Raw genomic sequence first — 12,567 nt, 5'->3', positions numbered from 1 at the left:
TAAAAAAAAAAAAAAAAAATTTAAAAAGAAAAAATTATTAATTTTTTAATATATAATTATTTTTTTTTTAATTGATTTTTTATTTTTTTATAAATATTTTTTTTAATTTTTTTTTTTTTTTTTTTTTTTTTTTTTTTTTTTTCTATTTATCAACTTTACCAATTTGTTATATAAAAATATGTGAATAGCTACATATGTATGTAAATACTTATTTTATTTTTTTCTTATGAGGTGTTCTTAATTTTTTTTAATACATCTGTGAGATAAGCATCCGTTATATTTTCAGCAGACATATCTTCCATCTGTTTTTCAATGGATTCTACTTTATTTTTAAAAGATTTATCAATCATTGACTTAATGGATGTAAAATCAGAAGTTACATTTGTATTAAAATTAAAGGATGAATTTGTATTTAATATAAAATTTTGTATTGTATCCATAATAACATTTTCATCTAATATTAATAATTTATTTTTTATATCACAATAATCAAATAGTATATCGAATACTTTATTATATTCATTTATATATTCCATATTATGTAAATCTTTGTCTCCTTCATCTTCATGTAGCCTATTATAATTACGATTATTATTGTATGTGTCATGGTTCATGTTATTCTTACCATTATTATTATTATTATTATTATTATTATTATTATTATTATTATTATTATCATTAATATTATCATTATTATTATTATTATCGTTGTTATTATATATATCCCTGTGTCTTATTTTTTTCCTATAGAAAGATAAAAATTCGGATGGATTTGCTATGCTATTTATAAAAAGAGAACCAAACAATTGTGTGTTAATTATATTCACATCATCATATTCTACTTTAATTTTTAACAATGGTTTTTCATAAACATCCTTTTTTATTTTTAGTAAATCGAATGTGTCATAATGATCAGCAAAAGCAAAATGTATAAATGTACTAGAATAAAAATCCTCATTTTTTAAATTATTAAAAAAATTATTTATATCTTCTTTAGATATGGAAATTAGAGATTTATATAGATTTTCATCTTGGTAATCATTTAAATGTGCATTTATTTTTTTTGTACATATATGATTTATATTCTTATATTCATTTTGATGTTCTTTATTTGAATCTGTTTCTAATTTATTTTTAGTATGAAATAATTGTTTGAACAAAAAATATTTTTTGATTTCATCAGAGAAATTATTTTTAATTTTTTCCAAAATTGCATGTGTTTGTTCATGTAGAAATTCTTTTAAAACAGATTCTGATTTAAAATTTAATTCATAATCAGCTAGTTTGATATCTTTCATTTCAAAAGGTCTTACTGTTTCTAAATTAATTTTTAAAAATCTAAATCTTTGATTTTTTATTTCTAATAATCCTATAAATTTATCTCCGTATTCATTTGGACATATAGATGTTCTAACAGACGACCCTAGCTGTATATTATAAAATGAATTTAAAATACTTTCTTCTAAATAAGGTTTAGAAAAATGTTCATGTCCCCATATAACTAAATCAATAAATTTAGGTATAAAAGATTCTTTTATAAAATTTTTTGTATTATTTCCATATGCATTTCTTATATATCTATTCTGATGTAATACTAATATATTTATTCTATTTTTATAATCTGATGGTAAAATAAATTTCACTTCGTTATTTTCAAAAGATCGATATAATCTTTCATCTTTCATCCATCCAACAGCATATATGGATATTTTACTTTTATATTTATTTAAAAGAATAGGTTTCACAACAATATTATTTAAATTATTCTTACCTATATAATTTATTAAATTCGATATATTTAATATATCTAATGGTGATATGTAATCATAACTATATGGATAATCATGATTACCGTGTATCGTATAAAATGGTATTAACTTTTTAAATTTCTCATTTACTGGACATATTTTTAGTTTATTAAAGAATTCGTTATTATTTTCTTTTAATTTATTGTAATATTTTATTTGTTCTTCTTCAAAATGGCAATCATCATTATAATAATCATGTTCATTGTAATTATTATGATGCTCATCATCATGTCTAATGTGATGTATATCATCATTATCACTATTAAAAATATTATTATTATTAACTCTTTTTTTTTTATTCTTCTTGGTTATTTTCCCCTTATTTTTCTTTAGCATATTTAAAATAACAATATTATCATCATCATTATTATCATCATCATTATTAACATTATTATTATAATCATCATTATTAACATTATTATTATCATCATCATTATTAACATTATTATTATCATCATCATTATTATCATTATTATCTTCCTTTCCATATTCATAAAAATGCTTATTACTACCATTCGGATAATTTAAATATTCCCCAGGATGATCAGAATTATACATTTCATCATTTTTTTGTAATAATTTTACATTATTAGTATTATTCTTATCGTCTTTATATAAATTTCCATTCTTATCTTGGACAGACGGTTTGTTAGACATATAATTATTTGTGTCATCAAATATATTATTTCTATTAACAGTATGTTCATTTTTATAATATTCATACTTATAATTTTTTATTTCTTTGACTTGCACATTATACATATTATAAAATTCATTTTCCAAAATACCTTCGCCGATAGATTTATCATCATTATTTAAATCATTAGAATGTACACTATTATTTATATTATCATCTTTTTGTATTTCCTTGTCATTTTCATTAATATGACAATATTTTCTTATAATATACATAGATTTAAACAGAGTATATTCAGAAACTTTATTTTTATGAAATAAATCTCCACTGTTTAATATCATATCAACATTTAATTTTTTTGCTATAAATAAAATTTCTTCAAAAGAATTAAAGCTATCTTTTTTTTGTATAGAATTATTTTCTTTGTATCCTAAATGGTTATCTGTACATAATAATATTTTTAATGTACTTGCATCATTTTTACTAAGAACATTTTTTATTTCTTGTAAATTCATGTTTTTAAATAATTTTACATGTTCTTCTTCATTTATTATGTTATATTGATGTTCTGTGTTTCGTTCTTCTTTTTTACTATTATAGGAATAGTTCTTATTTTCTTTAATACTTAAATTATTCACCATTGTTTTACACATATCCCTTTCATTATTTTTTACATCCGTATTTTTTGAATCTATATTATAAGAATTATTTCTATAAGTTTCTTCTTCCATTTTGGATGATACATTTTTTTCGTTACTCTTTTGGATATAATCCTTATTATTGGAATTATGGATTTTTTCCTTATTTTCATTTCTATACATGTATACTTTTTCATTCTTTTCTTCATTTAAATTTATATTATGCGCATGGTTTGTGCAATTCGAAACATTATAATTTTTATTATTTAAGAAGGATGAGCGATCACCATGAGAAGTATGTTCATTTATTATAGCACCATCATTAATAATATTATTATGATAATTATTATTATTTATATTATGATAATTATTATTATTTATATTATGATAAATATTATTATTTTTATTATTATTTTTATTATTATTTTTATTATTATTTATATTATGATTTATATTATTATCATCCTTATTTTCAGCATTATTAATATATAAACTAAATTTATTTTCCATATCCCTTCCATCATTTCTTATGATACAATTTTCCATTTTATTCTCTTCATTTTCTTCCTTAAAAAACAAGCTATCACTGGTTTTATACAAATTATTATATACATTTTTTATGGATACTATCTTTGTGTTCTTATAATTACACGGATATACGTCACCTGTGTTCATATCACTACTCTTATTTTTTATACATCCACTTAATAATTCTCCATACGAATTTTTAATAATCTTCTCATTATTATTCATAACCTTTTCTTCATCATTCAAATTACTTTGAGTACTTTTCATGCTTGGAAAATAATTTTAATAAGTATAAAATTTTCATAAAGGAATAAGAAAAAAAAAAAATAATATGCCCTTATAAATAGAAACAAATGTAATGTATAATATATATAACATACACTTAAAATAAAAAATTATTATTTCATGGTATATATTTTTTTTTTTTTTTTTTTTTTTCTCTTCTATGGAGAAGGAGTGGGGAAAAAAATAAATAAATATATTATATATATATTATACCATTGAGGTATATATATATATATATAATATATGTACATATTAAATATTTATCTCTTTATTTTTGTATATGCCTATTTACATCTTTATATTGTTAACAACCTTATATTATATAATTTAAATAAAAAATTAAAAGAAAGGGATCTTTTTTTTTCTTAATCATATAAAAAATGTTACTCTTAATAAATTTTTATATATAATAATAATATATTAACATACTTCTAATATAAACATTATTCATATATACTTTTTTTTGGTTTTATATTTTATGTTTTTACACTATGGGAGGGAAGTCATGGAAAATAATATCAAAATTAAAAAAAAAAAAATATATATATAAAAAAAAAAAAAAATATATAAAAAAAAAATATATATAAAAAAAAAATATATATAAAAAAAAAAAATATATAAAAAAAAAAAATATATAAATTTATAAATATATATATATATATATATATATATATATAAATATTTTTATATATGTTTATATATTTCATGTAACATCCTTCCTAGTAACATGAATCACCATTACACATCACAATAGTTACAAGTGTAACGAGTTTTTAATAAAGTCTCCCACCCTTCCAAAAAAAAAAAAATTTTTCACTTTCTAAAAAATTTAAGGGGTGGGAAAAAATAGTAAGTCGAAAAATAAATTTTATATAAATTAATGTCTTGTATAAATTTTAAAGACATAAATATGAGACATAAAATACACAAAGAAAGGATATTTATTTTTTTCCTTTTATGTAATAATAGAGATGTATCCTCCTCTTTTATATTACTTGAAAATTTTAATAATGTAAAAAATAATAATGTGATAAACAAAATAAGGAATGAAAATATAAAACCTTCACAAATATACTGTGAATTAGTTGAACGATATATATATTTATGGAAAAAAGAATCTAAATTTTTACTTGTATTATATAATTCTGATTTATTAATTAAGCAATGAAATAATCCACTTAAACAAATAAAGTATAATAAATAGGAACATAAAAAAATTAGAAAAGTACATTTCTGTAATATTAATACAAATAAGTATAAAAATAGAAATAGAAAAATTATTAATAATGTTATAAATACCTTTTCTTTTTCTTCTGGATTCTTTTCTTTGATTTTGTTCATATTCCCTTTATTGTGTAAATAAATAAATTCTTTAAAATATGTTTCAAGCATCTTATTATTTATCTCTGTATGGTTATAATCAATTTTTTTTATATCTTTTATATAATATTCTAACATATATTTGGTATCTATTATTAGCTGGTAATCTATATTATCAAAAGTCTTATCATGTACATAAACAAATTCCGGTAAATTATAAATCATATGTACATGTTTTATGGGATTCATATGGGATTTGTTAAAATTTATATAAAAAAAAAAAACAGGCTTTAATAATAAAAAATCATTTTTTTTATACTTATCATTATGATCCTTAGTTTCATAAATATTATTATTATTATTATTATTATTATTATTCACATACATTGTTTCTTTATCTTGGTTTCTTATTTCTTTATTTAATAATAATACATCTTCATTCTCATTATATAAAACAAAATTATTAAATATGATCTCTCGTGCTACTTGGTTAAATATTTCTAATAAAATAAGAGTTTTTCTATCCAACTTGGAAACATTATTACTACTTTCTACATTTATATAAAATAAAATACAATCATATTCTGAGGATTTATTCAACACATAATCTACATAATCAATTAAGGTTAATTCATGAATATATATAAATGAATATCTTGTGTTTTTATAACCATTCTTATGTTTTTCATTAATATCAAATTTAATCTTTTTATTTAATAATTTCTTTAATTTTTTTAACTTTTCCTCTTGTTGGAAACATTCATTTGTATCTAAAATCAAAAAAAAAAAAAAAAAAAAAAAAAAAAAAAAATTAAGGAAACATACATTTATTCTCATTCTGGGGGATATCTCATAAAAAAATTTTTTGTTTTTTTGGGCACACAAAATTTTCTCATTTTAAAAAAAAAAAAATAAAGCCAATGATGATAATAATATTCCCCAAAATAATAATAATAATAATAATTAATATTTATTATTTTTTATGTTTTATTTTTATTTATTTATTTTTTTTTTTTTTTGCGTATATTCCTCATATATGATTAAAAGTATAGAAGTCTGCCCTTATGGATAAATTTACATATAAGGTAAAATGGAGCATACTTTATTGGCATTATATTTTACACAATTACTGGTCCTTTTCTTGTATATATGAAATATATATATATATATATATATATATATATATAATATATATATTTTTTTTTTTTTTTTTTATTTTCGATTGAATAAATTATATTTATTAATAACATTAAAATAAATTAAATAAAAAGAACTTCCCTTCAATCTATGTACATATGAAATGTGTATGAATTTGTTCGAAAATAAATTATGTATAATATATTATTATATAAAAATATATAATAATTATATATATATATATATATATATATATTTTTTTTTTCTTTTTGTATTTACATTTATAAGGACTATTTTACAAATTCCATAGTGTTATATATAACAAAAATGTAAAAATTATTATTTATCCTTTTTAAAGATATATTCACACCTAAAATTATCAATATATATATATATATTTTTTTTTCTTATATAACTCTTCTGATGTCCATCTTAATTGATAATCTAGCGATAATAAATTTTGACACAATTTGGCTACCTGAGGATGGTTTTTTATTAACAAGTCAGGTAAAATCCTATGTCTAGCATTACATAAAATTTTCATTCTTTCCATATTTGTTTTTGTTATAGTAAATAAATCTACTATAATTAACCCAAGTGAAAACATATCAACTGCTTTTGTATATTTATTTCCTATTAATTGTTCTGGAGCTGCATATATTTTTGTTCCTATTCCTAAAGTATGATGATCATGAAATTTTTTTTTTTTTTTTTTTTTTTTTGTAAAATATTGAAATGAGGAATTACTGTTTATTTCTTTTGTGGGTATATTATTTTTCGTACAGCATTTTTTAAATGAGATTTCTTTTTTTTTCCTTATAATATTGTTATTATATTTATCTATATTGAAAGGAGTATTATTTTTTTGCAAATTTAATATATTAGTTTTTCGTATATTATATTCGTATGACAAGTTACTTGATTTTCTTTTTCTCTTTTTTCTTTTTTTCTTTTTTGGATAAGTATAATCATATGATGCTAACCCAAAGTCCCCTATCTTAACAATATTCTTATCGGAAATAAAAATATTCGAAGGTTTCAAATCTCTATGCATAATGTTATTATTGTGAATATAGTATAAACCTAATATTATCATTTGTATTATTTCGTAATTTCTATTAATATTCATATTTTCCCTTGTGTTAATATAATTTTCTAGTGTACTTTTACAATATTCCATTCTTATATATAAGTTAAATTTATATTTTGTCTGTTTATTATTTCGATTCTTTTCTTTAATCTGGTGATATATTTTATTATGTTTATGTTTCTTATTTATATATGATAATAGAGCAAAGCTTCCATTGTTGTAAGAATATTTACCTTTCAATATTTTTCTTTTTTCTTCATTTCTTTTAGAATATTTATTTAATATCTTCCTTATTTTCATATATAAATAAGTGGTTGTTATATTCCTTTTATTATTACCTTTTGATAAATAATATTCATTTTGTAAATTCCCAAGCATTTGGTAGGGAATGGTTTTATCATTACATGATTTTATGAAAATATTTTTATACTTATCCATATAATTATTAACAATAAAATTATTATTAAACATGATATTATTATTATTATTATTATCATTATTATAATCCTTTCTTTGATTTAAAAAATAATTGGATACAACTCTTGTGGTATAATACATTAACCATTTTCTTTCAATTAAAGGATGATCATATGAACATAAAAAATTCCTTTTCGTTAATATATAATCTATATAATTTTTCAAAATTATATTTAATGAAAAATATATGATTTGTTTTGAAATTTTTGAAGATCCTTTGTTATTTATGAATGGTCGAGATTTATAACCCATTTGTTTTTGAACCTGTATATTTCTTATTCTTATTCTTTCAATTTTTTTTTTTTTTTTTTTTTTAATTTCTTTTCCATACAATCTTGAAAAAACATAACCACCTTTATGAAAACAATATATTTTTAAAAAAAATCGCTTTTTACAACTTGATAAACATATATTTTTTTTATGAAAATTATATGTGTATTTAATTATGTGATGCCTTGGGTGTGTCTTATTATTAAATATATCAAGAATTATTTGTCTAACTACCTGTTTTTTACATACATTATTTGTAACTTGTTTATTAAATTCCTTATATATTTTGTTACATAAGTTATGACTTTTAAGAATATGTATGACATAAGATAAATACATGCACATATTTTTATTTCTTCTTATGTTTACATTTTTGACAATTTTTTTTTTTATTTTAATCATATAACATTTTTTCAAAATATAATTTTTAGATGAATAATTATTTACTGACATTTTTAAAGTAGAAAATCGAGTGAAATATTTTAATTGATTTTCCTGTGTCTTTATAAAATGTTTATTAGTAAAATATTTTTCATAATGGATAATATATGATCTTTTATAAAAAAAAAAATTAAAAAGAGCTTGTCTTTTTTTAATATATTTGTAATTATGTTTACTTCTATAACATAAAAATAAATCCAAGTTGGATAAATGTGCATACATATTACTAAGTTTGCTTTTGTATATGTTTCTATGAATTTGGTTTCTTTTATGAACATAACGAGAACCAAATAATAAGTTGGAGTAATAAAAATAGGAGTATAGTTGTGGTGATAATATATTTGTTGGTTTGAATTGTTTTCTTTTTTTATTTGACAAGATATAATATATGAAGGATATATTAAAAAAATATTCTGAATAATTATAGATTGGTATATATAAATTAATTAATTTATTAAGCAAAAAATTCTTTTTTATATTATTTATATATTGTTCATATAATAATTCTGAAATGTATGTTGTATTTTTATATATATAATAAAGTAAAATAAAAATATGATGATATGATAATATTTTATGAGCACATTCTCTTGATTGTATATTATTTATTTTGTTTTTACAAATTTTTGTGTGATATTTAATTTGATTATTAAAAAGAAGGTTAATAAATGTAATTTTTTTTTTTTTTTTTTTTTTTTTTTTCTTCCTTCTTTTGGTCTTTTTAAAGATATCTATACAAGGACTATGTTGATTGTAAAAATAATAATTCTTCTTATTCGTGTTAATATTATTATTTCTCTTATTATTGTTCTTATTATTGTTCTTATTATTGCTCTTATTATTGTTCTTATTATTGCTCTTATTATTGTTCTTATTATTGCTCTTATTATTTTTATTTTTTCCAATTGTTTTATCAATTTTATAATTATTAAAATAGGTACCAGTAACACATCGTAATTTATTTTTCATTTGAAACATTTTCCTGATTATTTTCTTGAGCTTAAATTTAATTCCTTTATTTTTATAATTGTTGATGTAATATTTTCTTTGTGATAATCTATGTTTCTTATTTTTTGACGGCCTGTTATTAAATTTGGTGTGTCTTGGAAAGAAGAAATCATTATGTTCATTTTTTGTTTTACAAGTAAAAATGTTTGATAGGCTATAAGAATTACATATATTAACATCGTGATTTATAATAGATACATTTGATTTGTATGATGTATATTTTATATTTTGCATAGTATATATATTATTGTATGTAACAAATTTGTTTTTTTTTTTTTTCTTCACATTTTTTATATTTTCCACATTTTTTGCACTTTCCACATTTTTTACATTTTCCACATTTTTTATATTTTCCACATTTTTTATATTTTCTCCATTTTCTACATGTCCTATATTATTATAATTACTATATCGTTTTGTTTCTTGGGTGTCTACTTTTTCTAAATTATATATATATGTATCATCATAAAATGTTTGTAATGTTTTTAATACAACGTTATGATCGTTTTTTTTGTTGTTTATTTTGTTTTGACAAAACATCGATTGTTTATTTAATATTTGTTTATCTAAAAAATTTGATGATTTGTAATTATAATATTTATTTAATTTTTTTATTTCCTGATAATTATCCTTTTGATTGTACGAGAACGTTTTTCTTCGAGAGGAGGTACAACACATATGAGAAGAGAAAGAGCTTATATAGGTAAACTGTTTTTCATTTAAGGATTTAAATTTGTTTGTTGTATGAGATGAATAATAATAACAAGAAGAAGGATAAGGAATAGTTTGATTTTTATTTATAAAAAGATTATTTCTTTTTAACCCTTTTAATAATTTGAATTTATCATTATTATTATATGTATAATATGAATTCTTGTTTATATTAAAGAGAGCATACATATGTCTATATATATGTCTATATGTATGTCTATATATATGTCTATATGTATGTCTATATATATGTCTATATGTATGTCCATATATATGTCCATATATATGTCTATATATATATATTTTTTTATTCCTATTGATTTTTATTTTATTTATTAGATATTTTTTTTCTATAATTTTATTGATAACAACTTTGTATTTGTTATTATATGTGTTATTCTTATTGACATTATTCTTGTCATTCTTTTTATTATTCTTTTTATAATCTTTTTGTACTTTTTCTTTTATATATTTTATATCTTTTATATTATTATTATTATTATTTTTTACTTTTTCTGGATGAGCATCTTCAAAAGTAATATTGATATCATCTGTATCACTAGAATATTGAATGTTTTTAAAAAAAAATTCAATTTTTTTTTTTTTTTTTAACTTGTCTTTTTTTCTCTTCTTAATAATTTTGATAGTATCTTTAAATAAGGATAACTTTTGTTTCTTTATTTTTTTATTATTTTTTTTTTTATCTGATTTAATTTTATTTTGTTTGTAAAAAGGTTTATAAATTTCTATCCAGTATTCATGTGGGTAAACGATGTTTGTATATTTTTTCAATAGGTTTAAATATTTGATTTCTCTTAAATTTAATAAAATTTGTTCTTTTAAATTTTTTGGATTTGCATGAAATTTTATTTTCTTTAAAGCATAAAATTTGTCCTTACAATTTTCTTTCTGATCATAGTATATCTCTTTTTTCTTTTTTTCTTTTTTTTCTTTCTTTTTTATTTTATATACACATGAAAACCCTCCAACTGCTATTAAACATATAAATATAAATTTGTTTTTTATTTTTTTATTTATATATTCATATCCGTCGTTGTATGTGTATGGTTTTCTTCTTTTTCTTTTACTTATTAACATTTTCCCTTTTGTTATATCTTTTTTATTTTTTCTTTATTTAGTAAGGCTTCACGGTTTTAATACAAAAAGGAAAAAGAAAAAAAAAAAAATATATATATATATATATGTATATGTAAGTATTACAAGCGTATAATCATATATATCCATATATATATCCATATATATCCATATACATTATGATATAATTCAACAAATTATATATCTTCTCATATTTTTTGAGGCATCTCCTAAATGGTTTCCTCGTTTTATACAACATATAAATCTGATTTTTTAAAGTACACAAAAAAAAAAAATAAATATATATATATGATATATATTTATAAAGTTACATTATATTATTTATCTATTCAGAATACATTTACATACATTCTTATAATTTAAATAAAACAACAACAACAACAAAAATTAACCTCGAGACAAAAAATTTATATGGCCATTGTATATTTGCTGGAATGGAGAACAAGGCAACTTAGATAAAAAAAAAGAAACGAATTAACCTTTGTATATAGAAAAAATTTATTTTATTATACAAATGTGTTTATAATATTATATAAAGGAGTATAAATATTTATGTACAGAAATTTATATAATATATATATATATATATATATATATATATATATATATATATATGTATGTATGTATGTATGTATGTATGTATGTATGTGTTTTTATTTATTTATTTATTTTTTTTTTTTATAAAAAATTTATTCATATGTAACTTTATAAGACCCATATGATGTTGTGAACCAGCACTATTAATATATAAATATAAAAATAAATACCAAAATAAATATTCAAAAATAATAAAATATATTATTATATATATATTATTGCATATGTGACAAACATTTATTTTTAATCATTTATAATTTAAGTACCCAAGAACAAAAACAAAATTTTCATCCTTAACTTTTTACATGCCTACATAAGTTTCTTTTTTTTTAAAAGAACAAGACATATTTTATATATATTTATTTTTTAAGAATAAAACAATGCATGTTTCAAAAAAAAAAAAAAAAAAAAAAAAAAAAAAAAAATATATATATATATATAAAAAAAAAAAAACATATAATAATAAAATAATTTTTTTTTTTTTTTTTTTTTTTTTTTTTTTTT

The 12,567-nt window shown here is 18.5% G+C and overlaps 3 protein-coding genes across 3 annotated transcripts; all 3 read right to left on the bottom strand.

Annotated features, from left to right (window-relative positions):
- Positions 1 to 224: 224 nt before the first annotated feature.
- Positions 225 to 3,878, bottom strand: PRSY57_0105700 (double-strand break repair protein MRE11, putative; the record flags this gene model as incomplete). The annotated part of the gene is made up of 1 exon (XM_012905376.2): positions 225 to 3,878. One exon carries the CDS (start codon positions 3,876 to 3,878, stop codon positions 225 to 227), a length of 3,654 nt encoding a protein of 1,217 aa, XP_012760830.2.
- Positions 3,879 to 4,709: 831 nt separating this feature from the next.
- PRSY57_0105600 (putative membrane protein) lies at positions 4,710 to 6,053 on the bottom strand (the record flags this gene model as incomplete). Its single annotated transcript, XM_020114364.1, has 1 exon — positions 4,710 to 6,053. The coding sequence occupies one exon, from the start codon at positions 6,051 to 6,053 to the stop codon at positions 4,710 to 4,712; it is 1,344 nt and encodes a 447-aa protein (XP_019970933.1).
- Positions 6,054 to 6,732: 679 nt separating this feature from the next.
- On the bottom strand, positions 6,733 to 11,448 carry PRSY57_0105500 (serine/threonine protein kinase, putative; the record flags this gene model as incomplete). The annotated part of the gene is made up of 1 exon (XM_012905374.2): positions 6,733 to 11,448. One exon carries the CDS (start codon positions 11,446 to 11,448, stop codon positions 6,733 to 6,735), a length of 4,716 nt encoding a protein of 1,571 aa, XP_012760828.2.
- Positions 11,449 to 12,567: the final 1,119 nt, after the last annotated feature.

Source organism: Plasmodium reichenowi, chromosome 1 (genome assembly GCF_001601855.1).
Source record: "Plasmodium reichenowi strain SY57 chromosome 1, whole genome shotgun sequence".
Classification (NCBI taxonomy): domain Eukaryota; phylum Apicomplexa; class Aconoidasida; order Haemosporida; family Plasmodiidae; genus Plasmodium; species Plasmodium reichenowi.
Note: the sequence above shows the minus strand (reverse complement) of the source record. Positions and strands in the feature narration are given on the sequence as shown.